The 14,475-nt window shown below is 39.1% G+C and overlaps 1 protein-coding gene across 3 annotated transcripts in view; it reads left to right on the top strand.

Annotated features, from left to right (window-relative positions):
* Window positions 1-14,475, top strand: part of sik3 (SIK family kinase 3) — a 39,731-nt gene that overhangs the window by 6,036 nt on the left and 19,220 nt on the right. For 2 of the 3 annotated variants that reach the window (XM_023279144.3, XM_023279143.3), the window contains exons 2-12: window positions 6,265-6,381; window positions 6,988-7,051; window positions 9,399-9,560; window positions 9,732-9,856; window positions 10,028-10,151; window positions 10,906-11,024; window positions 12,020-12,130; window positions 12,228-12,362; window positions 12,846-12,926; window positions 13,622-13,731; window positions 14,215-14,371. In XM_023279144.3, coding sequence (XP_023134912.1) covers window positions 6,265-6,381; window positions 6,988-7,051; window positions 9,399-9,560; window positions 9,732-9,856; window positions 10,028-10,151; window positions 10,906-11,024; window positions 12,020-12,130; window positions 12,228-12,362; window positions 12,846-12,926; window positions 13,622-13,731; window positions 14,215-14,371 — 1,305 coding nt within the window. The remainder of the gene's footprint in view (window positions 1-6,264; window positions 6,382-6,987; window positions 7,052-9,398; window positions 9,561-9,731; window positions 9,857-10,027; window positions 10,152-10,905; window positions 11,025-12,019; window positions 12,131-12,227; window positions 12,363-12,845; window positions 12,927-13,621; window positions 13,732-14,214; window positions 14,372-14,475) is intronic. The other variant, XM_023279141.3, reaches the window with a different exon arrangement.

Raw genomic sequence — 14,475 nt, 5'->3', positions numbered from 1 at the left:
TCTTCTGGTACCAAGACGAGATATGCAACTGAAAGTGAAATTAACGTTACATTCAAACCAGCAGATTACATTATACTGCTTCAGAATACTAGCAAACTGTATAAATGCTGCTGCCTATGTGTTGGTGGTTTCAACTGTTTTGTTGCTGCTTCTTGTCTCATTCTCCTTGTAATTTTTTGAATAACTAGAATTTACTTGTTTATTCTGAAGACTGGTTACGTTATTAGAAAATCACATCGTTGAGAGGCACATTAAGTTAATGAATGCAAGATGCCTCCTGTTAGGAAGAGTATCCATAATATAGACAAATGCCTAAATTTACTTCTGAACAAAAGAAAATTTGGGCATCGGAGGAAATTGTTACTAATCATGAGAGAAACAGTATAAGATTTCAAATGAACTAAATACAGTAATTGGTTCATTTGGCCATTTGTCCATCTTGAACATTTTTGTTAAGTTTTCATTTGTTGATGAAAAATCAAAAGCATTCTATCAAAGTTTTTGTTTAAAAAAAAAAAAAAAAAAAGTACTTTTTATTTAGTTTGTTGCTTTTATTGACAAAATTTGTACTGTTGTGTACATCATGAACCATATCAACATCTATGACCCACGTTTTTGTACTGAGGCCAGCAATTATGTTCATATATGTTTTCGTACATGCAACCGCCCTGTCCTGCAGCTGTGTACGTACAGGACAGCACGGTCCGTGTCAGCTGAAACTCCCAACTCTGTGTCGTCATTATTCACAGTTTTGCCTGTCATTGCTAATACCCTTAATAGAAGAAAGGTCACTTGATTGAAATCTTGCATTGTTTCCGTAGCAAATATGATGGCGCAAACCCCTAACCACCAGTTGTCAGTATGCTACTCACTTGCCATTGGCTGAGTTCTTCTTCTTGTTAGTTTTTTTTTTTGTTCACCCAAACTATGACTAGAAGAAACAGAATTTGTCAGTTGTGTGAAGGCTTCCAATCTCAGAATCATCTTGGCTTCTTTTGGCTGTTATTGAATTGATTGCTCAGTGAAGATGTAGCCCCTCTACCTTGGACCAGAGCTACAAATGATGTTGATATTCACTGTTAAATAATCTCATTATTGCCTCACTTTATTGTTTAAATGTTAAAAAAAGCCCAGTACAACTTCCTGGAGCCTTCCTGGATGCTATTGAATTTCCCATATTACACATTTAAAAAGCTAGTATTGGCGATTATTAACTTTTGGATTTTTTTTTTTAACAAAAAAGCTGCTCATCAATTTCAATTTAATTTCCAAATTGATTAATTGACAAGCAACTACAGCAGTAGTGTGAGCATTTGGCATAATGGCAGTTGTATGATGCGATGGTGGAGGACAAGATCTGCTCTAAAGACCTGCTATGGCAAGACAGGATATACAGAAGTTCTAGCAAGGAGGAAGTGTAGAGAAAACAAACTGAATTTCTATATTTAGGGTTTATCCTCTGTTGAACAATTTTTTTAAAGGACTGGAAGGAAGCATGTTATGAAGCTGACTTTACGTGGTCAGTTTACTGTATCAGTATGATGGTTTGTTCTTGTATATCTTAGAGTTTGAATATGTGCCTATTCTTATTTTTTGACCATATATAGATATGTTTGCCTTGTTTAAAAGGCAGAGCTAAACTAGAACTGCTGGTTTCTTCTTTGTAACACAGTCATTAAGGGAATATGCATCATGCATAGTGATGGTGTGTCACAAGCCAACTCCTGTCTAGAGCATGTGTAATTTCAATTCCTGCCTCCGTTTCAATGTCATCTTTGAGAAAGAGGTTTATTTTCATACGTAATGTATTCAATTTGTCAGTTTGCCCTATAAAAAAATGGTAGTAAAGTTATGGTTATCATCATGGTACAAATGCACCCATTTCTGGAGCGATTCACAATATACCTGGCTTTTAAGAGTTTTGTGTTCATCAAACCTAGTTGCCAAATACTACTCATGATTATGCCTGCATGCCTCTCAAAATTTACTCACTATAAAGTGGGTGCTGCGCTACGCAAGAAGAGAAAGAAACTGCAAAACTGGCAGATGAATGTGTGATGTCTAGTTTTTCTACACTCTAGCATGTCCCCAAGTCTTGTACTTTCAGTTTAACACGCTCAACTGAGTCATTTCCACACATTAACTCATACAAGTGCACAGCACACAAGTGGAACACCTCTGAAAAGCATTGTGCTGACTCATAGCGCATGTACCTTCACCATGTGCACGCGCAAAGTACAGTCATAGAGAGGTGCTATTTCCACTGACCTGTCTTGACCTTATCGCCATGTGTGTTTGTGACACCGTGATTTCTTTGTGCCTTTATTTGTGTACATGCCAAAGCCATAATTTTAGGTTAATATGTTGCAGCTTTTAGTTAGCAATTGTAAAGATGAGGTTGACTGACAACGGTGGATGACATGCTTTCGACCTGAGCAGAGGTGTTTGTATGCATGTGTGTGTCTCCTTCTCATGCTGATATGGGTTAAGCCTGAGCATTACACCTTCTGTGGGTGTTGTAATCTGTCTCCTGTTGATGAAGGTTAACCTCATGCATTATATCACCATACCACTGTGTGTGAACACAGATGAGAATGCAAGATGCACTTTCTCCAGCTTCCCACTGTAGACGTTACGCCACAGACCCAGTTCTCTGTTTAGAATCATAGTTGAGTCATGGATGGATGTTTTCAAAGTGAAAATTGTAGCCCTAAGGAATGCTGGAAGGAACATCATTTACCAAACCTCAATTGATTCTACATGCTATATAATCTTTTATATATGGTAATATTTTTAATCTAAACTATATCTAGAAATATGCATGAAATGTATTATTTATTTAGTTTGCATTGAGATAGGAATACATAAATTAGCACTGTAGTGAAATGTTTTTTAATCGTCAGTAATATACTAAATAACATTTTGAAATATTTTGATTGTACAGCCCATTTCATCCCATAGCATCTCATAAATAAAGGAGGTGCAAAATCATTTAAAAATAGGGATAACAGCACATTTTCAGACAGTCTCCCCAGGGAGACATTAATCATTTTGAATTGGGCTTGTACACATTAAAGCGTTACAAAAAGCAAGAGAGGAACAAATGGAAAAAGAACACTAGATGGATATAGACGACGCTCCAACTCACCTCTACACAGCTGGCTGATCACAATGTGAAAGAGGTGCGAATCTCAGATTGTCAGTTTTCAAATGCTACAGATAGCGGGTGACAGCTGCTATCCAACATCAGAAAGGTGCAGGGGAGATGGATTCAGTAGCTATCTGATCACCCAGCATGCAGTTCTTACAGACTATAAATCCAGTTTAGTTTACAATATGTCATATATTCCAAAGAGTTGTGGAGTGGGAGTGTTGTACTTCGATAATTTGTTAATGTTCATTTGTAATTTAAAAAGCCACTCATGCTTTGCTATGTAAACAGTTTCTTAGAAATTAGCGACATGGCATAAGTCATGCCCCTATCTGACACATCATTACAAACAAGATGAGAAAGTGTCATGTTTTTATAAAAAAATATTTTACAGTGGTAATTGCTAACCACTGGCAGTGACATTTCCCTGTTACAGAATAGCAACAAACAGTCGGGCATGAGGGCAGGCATGTTGCACAATAAACATTTTCTCACATGATGCACCTTGAGATGTACGGTACAATAAATGTGTTGTGGTGTGATGATACAGCAGTGTCAAATTCAGTCAACCAGTTCAGTCTTGTGCTATGGCAATATTTAACACATTTAAGTGTTGCTGTGTCATTAACTTGCGTAAACGCTCCTAACAAGCTCCTAGTAATCCTGCTCCTACTAACCCCCTATAGTAGGTGAATTGCTGTTGCACACTTGGAAATCACAGGAAACCTGGGTGATAATTGATCCAATAAAAAATCCATTGTGATAAGAGAGGGACCTAAAGGACGATACTGATGCCAGTTTGAGCTATAGGCCAAGTGTTACAATTTGCTTGCACTTTTCTTGGCATATTGCAAGATTTCTCCAAGTGCAGTCAAGTGTATATACAACACTTTACTTCTAATAATGAGTAGCTCCACTCATGGCAAAAGAAATACTACATTTTTCTGAAATATGAGAACATTCAACTTGCACTACATACCACAATAATGACCATGTATTTACTAAAAGAAAAACAGTAAAGAAAATGAAGTCTGTTTTCTCCAGCTATGGTTTGTGATGTTGCTGGCACGAAACTCCTTGGGAAGCATAAATGGATTGTTCCTCACCTTGTTATTTCCTGTTATATTCCTTAGTTCTTTGGTTCAGATGTATATATTTTTTTTAAAAACAGTTTTTTTTTGCTATCAGCTTTGCTTATGTCTTGTGTAATGTGAGACTAGATTAGGTGTTTGTGCTCTGTACTGTAAAGTAAATAGTCCAGACTCCTCTGCTGGGCACCAGCTGCTCTGACATGGTGCCGTGTTGAGGTCACCGTCTTGTGATCGGAGGGGCTATGTGACACTTCATCTCATTGCAACTGGCCTCTCAGGAGTGTGGGTGTGCAAACCCTGTCTGTTTCGCCATTTTTCTATTGAACCAACTCCCAGTCTCAAGGTTTTATATTCAAACATACATCACGCCAATGCATAGTTGTAACTCAGCGTTCCCTTTTTCACAAGTCTCCCTGCCCCCAAAGTGGGCATAATGTGTATGTGTAGATGTCGGCATCCGTTCGAGTGTGGGAGTGTTCATGTGATCCAGATGTCCTGTTGGTACTCTCCAGAAGATGCAATGGGGAGCAATTGCATCAACAAAACTGGACGAATGCCATTTCCAAGAATAGGTGCCTCCGACTTAAAATACCACATAGACACACATACCAAACAGCTGCATACATGCGCTGATAAACATACGTGGCCAGAGTTGTTTGTGGTAGTGATGCTCAGTGTGTTTACATGTTTGTAAGATTTCAGCAGCGGTTACAAATAGAACAGTATTTGTGTGGGGCAGGTTAGCAACATCTTAAGCCGGAGTGACATGCACGCACACGCGCACGCACACACACACACACACACACACACACACACACACACACACACACACACACACACACACACACACACACACACACACACACACACATACACACTTCATAAAGAAATTTAAAGGACAGATTATTAGTTTTTTAAAATATGAACTAAAACCTAAAAAATGGTACAGCTCATCAAATATACAGTGTAGGACCTCAATTTTGGTGACCTGGCATAAGTTATTCAGATTAATTATTTGCATGGAAGACCTAAACCAAGCCAGTGCATGTGTTTTCCTCAGTATGTATAATACCCTTGAAGGTAAACTGAATACACACACTCTGAGCTGGATGAATGTTACTGCTCTGTGCTCTCTTAGGAGTACGCTCTTCCTTACTTCCCTTTCCCGTCTGAAACAGGACGTTGGCCTTGTCGTGCTTCAAATGCCCTCATCTTCTTCATGTCTGTTATCAGGAAAGAGAGAGCTCAGGATGGCACTCCACAGAATTTGACGGATGAGTTGCTGTTTGTGTATGTATGTACGTGTGTGTGTGTGTGTGTGTGAGAGAGCACTGCATGCTTTTCATTTTTTCTGTCCTCACTTCTCTATTTTTGGCAGAAGCTGTGTTTTGGGACATCCCCATTAGCTTCGCTTGATTAAGTCATTAAAGTCATGTACCCATTCCTAACTGGCAGAGCAAAGCTCCTGTCACACACCATCACAGTCCACACTGCTGGATCTTTTGTTGAGGGCTCACAAGTTACGCAAGAGTTGTGTCCGCACTAGAAGGTCATGGCGTAGGTCAGGCTACCCAAGCAAACTGGAATTCGGAGAAAACACTGTTTGACAACACAGTTGTGCTAATCATTACCTTAAGAAGTGCCAATGTGTATCAATATATTTATGTGCTAATAGATGTACTCTCCTAGGTCATTTTAGATTTGAGAGTCTGTCTGACTCACCCTCTCCTTACCTCCTTTGTTGTTTATTTTCTTGGCATGTTACTCTTCTATGATTTTTGTGTCATCACAGCAATATTGCAAGGGCACTGGGACTGTGCCCCAGATTTGTTGCCTCTAATTTAAGTGTTGGCTAAATACCATTATTGAGTGTATTGTGTGCATTTTCAAGACTCAAACTGGTAAACATATTGCCTGGTTTAAGATGAATTCTTTCTTGTTTTGTCTCCTCACTCTTTACAATCTTCTCTCTTCTGTCATCATTCATCCTTATCCATCTTTTTCTTGTCTCTCTGTCTCCAGGTGGCTATAAAAATAGTGGATAAGACCCAGCTGGACGATGAGAACCTGAAAAAGATCTTCAGAGAGGTGCAAATCATGAAGTTGCTGAAGCACCCCCACATCATCCGCCTCTACCAGGTACACACTAACACTCACCCACAGAGCCAATAACACACACTGCTCAGATCTTATACCTTAGACCTGTGGCCCAATATGAGAAGAACAAATATGTGTTGATAACGAGAAAATTATGTTATCTGTCATTGTGTCAGTGTCAACTGCACTAAGGTGTTGAACGATGATTGAATTATAAAATCTACCTGGAAAAATGTCGGTCTGTTACCATGGGAAGTCCGTGGCACTGCCCAGTATTACCAAGTCTTCTGTCCAAGAATTTCACTCTAGTGAGACTCAGTGATCCTTTCTGTTTTTATCACCCAGACCTTTCCAGGTGTATGGGGATTCTAACACCAGACCAATCCAACATCTTGCTGAAACAGCCACCAGCAGTTTAAACTTGTCAGTCAATTTGTAATAAAACTTAATGTTGAAGTTTTTACACATACATAGATTAAACACTGCACTGAAGTACATGACAGTTTTGTGCTATTTAAATCATTCTTGTTTGTATGCCAAACAATGCTTACTCACGCTGTTGTGTAACTGGTGAACCGCCCATCACTAGAAGTTGGCCTGTCAGAGGGTCTTTAGGTCCTTGTTGTTATCATTTGTTTATATCTTCAGGTGATGGAGACGGAGAGGATGATCTATCTGGTAACGGAGTACGCTAGTGGTGGAGAGATATTCGGTAAGGGAGTTCCCCGCTGCTACCTTTCATGTAGGCTGTCTTTGTCATTCCCTCTCTTGCTCACTTTTTTTATTTGTCTCTGGTTCCGCTTGATTTTTTGACTTATACAAAATAACTTCCTTTAAAAGGTGAAGATTTGATAAATGTCCAAATCTAAAAATGTTTTGGTCATAACGGGGTTCTGTTTTATTTTTGCCCAGTACCATTGGATTCTTTTCATTAGGGCCCGACTGATATGGATTTTTTGAGGCCGATGTCAATTCCGATATTTGGCAGAAATAAAATACCAATAACCGATTAATCGGCCAATTAATCTAAAAAATATATAATTAATAATATAACTTCTTTTTTGGTCCCTTAATGCTTATAACAACAAAAATATGAATTACAGGCAGAACATTTTACTGTTTTACAATACTTTGTTCTTTAGTATTTGTTTATCTTTACGACAGAAAGGCATTTTCAAGTACAAAAACATGCAACAAAGCATTCAACCTCTGGGAAATTATATAACCTTAAAAAAGTCAATCTATACATGAATTATGAAGTACATCTGGTCTGGTACTTCTTGTTGCTTCAAATTAGTGGTAGGTTATACGTTGTATATAAGCAACATAATGAGTGAAGTTACAGGCAAAACATTATTTATGCAGCCCTCTGATGCCCTTTAACGTTAAATCACATTTTCTCTACCCCATTATTTTCTTTTCCATGAAGCCAGGACTCATATGAACCAAAATAAAAACCAGAGATGCCTTTCTCAGATGTCTACACACGTTATCTTTGACAGAGTTGCATTTTAAATATATAATGGTCACAAATAGTCTGACACTAATGTTACTCCATGACAACACACAGTGAGTTGCTGTTACAGCCTGGGTCACGTTCTAGTATTTTCTGACAAAGTCAAACTAAGAGTGATATCATGACGGTTGCTGAAGACAGAGTAATGTTAATCATTTTACGGAATAAACCCCTTCCCCTCTGCGTTCACATCGTTCCTCCTTAGATGTGCCTCAACACGCAGCTGACGGAGTGATGAACGGTAGTTCTGTACTCTCAAATATTTTGTACACTTATGTTATTTCTTCAGTTACTTACTGGCTTTTAAGTTGTTAGCTAACGCTTTGCTAGGTTGGCATAACTACAGTGATGTTATTGCTAGCATAAACAGACAGAGAGTAACTTAAGCTAGGTTAGCACAACTTTAGCAATGCAACGTAAATGAAAAGCATGACACAACGAAGCACGCATCACTCGTCATGACACATGGCAAAGAGAGTTAAACTGAAACGGGAGACATGTTCAGTCATTGTTAATTTCACAGTGTTGTTTTAAACTTACCTGTCGGCTCAGCCCACTCCTGTAGTGTTTCCTGGCTATAGCTTACTCCTGTACGTTAATGAGGACTGAATGGAGTCAGAACTCCATATATTGGACAAACTGCGCAAGGACATCATTCAACAGCATTTGCTGTTTTATGAGAAATTAAGAATATATCGGCATTTAATCGACAAAACTCCGGCCGATGATGATTATTTTGAAAAGGGCTATAATCGGCAGATTTAATCGGTTGTTGTTGTTTTTTTCTTTTTGGAAAGTCAACCCTCTGAACCCTGAACAGTTTCTTTGCATTTTTCTCTCCTGTCACATTTTTACAATAGGGATGTTACTGTAGCTGTCACCACATACTGTAGCTATTTCGCTATTTTCATTTTTTACAACCTCTGCAAAATAGGTGTTTTTCACACTCTCTACATTATCTCCAGAGAGACATTTCACCATGCTGAATGTATCCGCCAATAACTTGCTGTGTAATTGTTTTCTATACTTGTCATACCAATCTGCTCTGCCTGCACTTCAGTTGAGGAGTCCCTAACATTTGTTACACACACAGATTAGTCTTGGCATGCGTTTAAGTATAACATCTTTTGCGATTATTTGTTCAAAGACCGCTGGGATGTTGAAAATTCAATGATGCTTTCAGTTTTTACAGGTTCTGACTCTGATAAATTATGTAATTTTGTGGTTAAATTTTTGTTTGGTTCGTTTTTGTTTATTTAAAATAAAGATACCTAGCATTTCCAACCGGCTGGTGGATTTGGGGATTCAGAGGGTAAAAAAAAAAAAGGCCTCTACAAATCTCGTGATAAATATTGTGACAAATCCAAACTGAATCCAAAACTTTGCCATTTTTACCTTCACTAAGTCTGTAACTGGGGAATAGCAAGCTTTAAATGTGATGAAACCTGAAGCACACACTGTTGTTTCTGAACACAGCAGATAGACTGTATTTGACTTTCGTCTGATCTTCAGATCTCTGAGTTGTATGTGTGTATATCTATAGACCACCTGGTGGCTCATGGGCGTATGGCAGAAAAGGACGCCAGGAAGAAGTTCAAGCAGATTGTGGCAGCAGTCCATTTCTGTCACTGCCGCAACATCGTCCACAGAGACCTGAAGGCTGAGAATCTGCTACTGGACCACAATTTAAACATCAAAATCGCAGGTGTGTGTGCACGTATGGGTGGGTAACTTAATTTAGAGGGTTTCTACTGTCTTGGTGAGTGGGTGTAGGCAAGTGCCAGCATGTGCTTATGGAGCATTTTCCTGGTTTGAATGAGTTTAGTCTGTCAAGGAAGGTGATGTGATTAAATCAACTTCTTCCCTCCACTGTCAGATTTTGGCTTCAGCAACCTGTTTTCTCGAGGCCAGCTGTTGAAGACGTGGTGTGGCAGCCCTCCCTATGCCGCACCAGAACTTTTTGAGGGCAAGGAGTATGATGGACCTAAAGTAGATATATGGGTGAGTTCACTTGCATGCTGAGTGGCTTCCCTTTCCAGGAACAAAGATTCAAAAAAGTCACCCATATTACAGAGTTTCTGTGGAGCTCAGGAGCTGTGAGTTATTATTGAATTGTTTGTGAACCCCATATTTTACAGGGATATGCACATACTTTGTCTTTTCTCTATATAGAGCTTAGGTGTGGTGTTATACGTGCTGGTGTGTGGCGCACTGCCCTTTGATGGCAGCACTCTACAAAATCTGCGGGCGCGTGTCCTCAGTGGAAAGTTCCGCATCCCTTTCTTCATGTCCACAGGTAAGACTTTAGTCAGCTCTTATGCTTTTCCATTTAACAGCAGCCATTCAAGCCTTGTTTGGTAAGCATTTAATTATTGATGAAGCCAGTTTGAGTAAATTATCACTTTGAGTAATTTCGTAGTAGTCCTGGATGTTCTGAAATTGTAAAGAAGGACCACGGTAATATAGAGAACACAAATGGAAACTGGCTCGTTTTGTATGCATCTGATCAGTTTACTGTCCCTAAAAAGATTTGCCAAAGTCACTGACACAGTTTCGTAACATGCAAGCAGCATGTCCTCATGCGCACCCTGAATAACAGGCACACGGGGAGAGCTTTTGCTTTGTTGACTTGAGGCACATTGAATGCTTTGTCAGTATTAAGTCTCCTTGTTTTTTGTGATGTGTTGCTCACCGCTTTTGCTAATGTTATTCTGTCTTGCATCTTGTGGGCGCTTGTAATATTTATATTTTAAAGGCTCATTTTTAGCTTCGATTTTGTATTTCTCTTTAATGTAGCACATTAACATTCTCTCACTGTCATGAAACCAAAATTGGTTCTTATGATCTCCAAAAGTATGTATTTAGATACTTATATTTTTATCTCCAATTGAAGACTACTAGTCTGCTTGAAAAATCTTTGGTCAGGGGCAGCCTCACATAATACTACGTTGTTTAAATATAATGCACTAATATTGGATACACTGAATTGAAAGTTTTAAGTTTTGTTGTCCCATATGGGGATGCACCTGTATGTTTATGTGTTATTGCAGACTGTGAGTACTTGATCAGACACATGTTGGTGCTGGAGCCCAGCAGACGGTTGACTATGGAGCAGATCTGTAAGAACAAGTGGATGAGACAAGGAGACCCAGACCCAGACTTCGACAGGGTGAGACCTCTTTAGAAGTATTCAGTAAAGCAATATTTTCCACTTTCTACCTGGTAATTGTGTTCTTCCCATGCTGTTCATTGTATCTTTTTGTTACTCTAAGTGGAATTTAATAATTTTAGTTATTTTTGGATAGCTTTAGTCTGCATTGTTCTCAAGAAATTTTTTTTTTTTATTGACTTTATTTATGAATTTTGGCAAGAAATTACCCTGCTCTGCCGTGCCTGCTGTGCCACTTTAGCAAAATATTTTTCCTGCCAAATAACCTGGTTATCACTAGAAATATTAACAAAAATTATCAATGATTGGTTAATGACTGTTAAATATCAATAGTGCATTGACAAAATGTGTTGTATCTATGAACATACTGGCATGTGCAGTCATTTTATGCCATAGTGACCAGGCCCTTTCAATATCGTTAACAGTTAAAGCAAAAGTTTGCAATAGGACTGCATGATTTGAGGAAAATATCCAATTGGGTTCATTTTCTGACTGATATTGAAGTCAAGCTTCAGTTCAATATTCGCTTTCTAACAGATTTAAAACACGTGATGGAGCATTACCACAAGATACCGACAGGATGAGTTTGTAAAATCATTGACAACAGTTTAAACCCTGGATTATATATGCTGCACAACAAATATGCAAATGCAGCCTTTGACCTGTGCTAATCGAATTGTTTCAGGTTATAATGAAGATTTGAAATCAATTAATTGTTCAGCCATAGTTTGCAAATTGGGCTTTTCCACCTTCTATTGGAGTATAATATCTGTCGGTTAAATAGGTATCAGTTCACTAGCAGCTAGTTTAACTAAATTACCAGCACCTCTGAAGTTTACTAACACGTATTTCCTTAGCCCCTAAAAAACTCAAGTGCATAAACAACAGTTTGTCAGTGGGCATCTCACCTAAGTCTGCCTCAACAGAAAGCTAATTCCTTAAAATGTCAAGCTATTAATTTACTTTAATTTTTTCCTTTCTATTCTCACCTCAAGTTGATAGCAGAGTGCGAGCAAGTGAAGACGGAAAGGGAAATAGAGCTTATCAATGAGCAGGTGCTCATAGCCATGTCTGAGATGGGCTTGGACCGAGAGCGCACACTTCAGGTTGGGCACAAATATGTAGCTGTAATTACATTTTGAGCTCTTTATTTTGTCATAAGTCATCATTACAACTCATGTTTCCCCTTCTTTTCCCCTGCAGTCCCTACAAACAGACGCATATGATCACTACAGTGCCATCTACAGTCTGCTGGCTGACCGCCTCAAGAAACACAAGACCCTGCGTGTTGCCCCACCCACACCGCGCTCCATTAGCTATCCTCTAAACGCTGTACAGGTGATTCATTTTACAATGTTGTCACGATAAATGATTGATTTTACAGTCACCGTCAGTTTTGATACAGTTTAATAGTTTTGTGGAGAATTTGACCTATTTGGTAAATTTTAACAACTGGAAAAATGGTTTCTGGAGTCAGTGGATAACAACAATGGATCACAACATTATCTCAACATAAAAAAAATGTTGATTGTAAGAGTTCAAAGAACAGTAAATTTGTTGAAGGCACTTTTGAAGTGATTTGTTCACACGTTTTCCATTAAAGAATAATTGTGCTTTTTCTTTGAAGAGACCAGGATGTCACACAACTTACAACTTTCATCAGTATCAGTATAGCACAGTGATCATTGTGTCTGTTTACTAAATGGAGTTGATTGGCTTTAACCCATATCCGTCAATCCCACTGCTCTAAGAAGATTGTTATAAAAGTAGAGCAGCCCTTACTTGAGCTCTATGTGTGTGTGTGTGTGTGTGTGTGTTCAGCAGACAGACCCACAAGGTAATCCCGTTAGCATGACCGTTCCCCATGTCCAGCTCATCAACCCAGAGAACCAGATTGTTGAGGTGAGTCAACAATGGAGTCCACTTGGTTGCGTCAGCATGGCAGTGGGTGGCCAGCAGTTAGGGCCATTATTCCTGATAAGCAAGCTTAAAGCAGTCAGGACTTATTCATGGATCCCAGCCACAATCCCAACCACAGCTCTAATACCAACTACAGTTAACTTATAGTTTGGCTAATTAAAAAACGTTGTTACTCCTTTACTCCCTTAAGCTAGCAAGGAATTGTTGCAACACTTTCTTGTTGTATAAGTCAGTCAGACCACCAGTATCAAGTTTTATGTTTGTGATGATTTGCGTGCTTGTACTCTCTGACTGCCTGTCCAGTTTTTATGGTTTAGTACTATTGTTTACTACTCTAGAATAGCCTGGGATCCATCTCATAAACTATTATCTGTCATAAACCATCTCATAAACTATTATCTGTCACAACCAATCACAAATGCATATACATGCACACTCTAACATAACACACAGAGGCTGTGACTCACAAACACTGCAAAACACAAGAATGCATCAGATCACTGCACTGCATCAGGGATTTTAATAGAAGACCTCAACTTTTAAGCATGCGTTTTAGTGCAGAAATACATTTAAAATGTGAATTTTCTTTTAATGTTGCTACAAATGCATACAAGAATGCAGCGCAAACTACCAAACAGCACTTCAAATGACCAAATATGTGTGTATTTAATGTTTAGCCCGATGGCAGCATGGCCCTGGACAGTGATGAAGGAGAAGAGCCATCTCCCGAGGCCATGGCTCGCTACCTTTCAATGAGGCGGCACACTGTAGGGGTACCAGACCAAAGGTGACACTGACACAACTCTTCTACTGTGTTATTAACTGCTAGTTATCGTTACTTTTGTGTAATTGTAAGTCCTGTGACTTTTGGAAGTTCGAGTGTGCTTTTATTGATCTGAGTTGAGGATTCACCTGAAGCTCATTTTTCATTCATATTATCTGATATGAGAGTGAAAGACTGCAGCACAGTTGTATTCATTTAATGCTGCTTACAAAAACTGTAGATGGTGTTTCTTCCAACTGTGGAGCGAGTTCGACTGCCATGTCAGATTTAAAAGCAATCAAATGTAATAGCTGCTAGCTGTTTATAGCATATTTAAAAATCTGTGGGAGATCTCAAGGCGCAATTGTTTATTTGAGGGTGTGTTGATACAGGAATGGCTGAGTATGGGTTATCTATCCCAAAAAAAGACATTGCATAGTATACGAGCTTCTTTCTGGTGCACAAACAAACCCTGAGTCTTTGTCATTTTCTTTTTTTCCACCACAGGACGGAGATGCAAGAGGACCTCCAGAAACTGCCTCCGGGTTTCCCTCGTGGTGCGTTGCCCCAGCCCCCCTTCACCCCACTTGCCCCTACTATTGGCCAAATGCACACACTTATGCCCACACAGAGCTTGCAGCCCACTCAGCAGCTGGAGTACAAGGTACAGTCATTTGGGTTAAGCTGAATTTAAGTTGGTATTAGAACCTTACTGGAAGCCAACAGTTTACTTGATTCATTTTCCACTTTAATCTGACCTTGTGTGGC

The sequence above is a fragment of the Amphiprion ocellaris genome, chromosome 7 (genome assembly GCF_022539595.1).
Source record: "Amphiprion ocellaris isolate individual 3 ecotype Okinawa chromosome 7, ASM2253959v1, whole genome shotgun sequence".
Taxonomy (NCBI): domain Eukaryota; kingdom Metazoa; phylum Chordata; class Actinopteri; family Pomacentridae; genus Amphiprion; species Amphiprion ocellaris.
The sequence above is the reverse complement of the archived record's forward strand: the minus strand, read 5'-3'. Positions and strand labels throughout refer to the sequence as shown.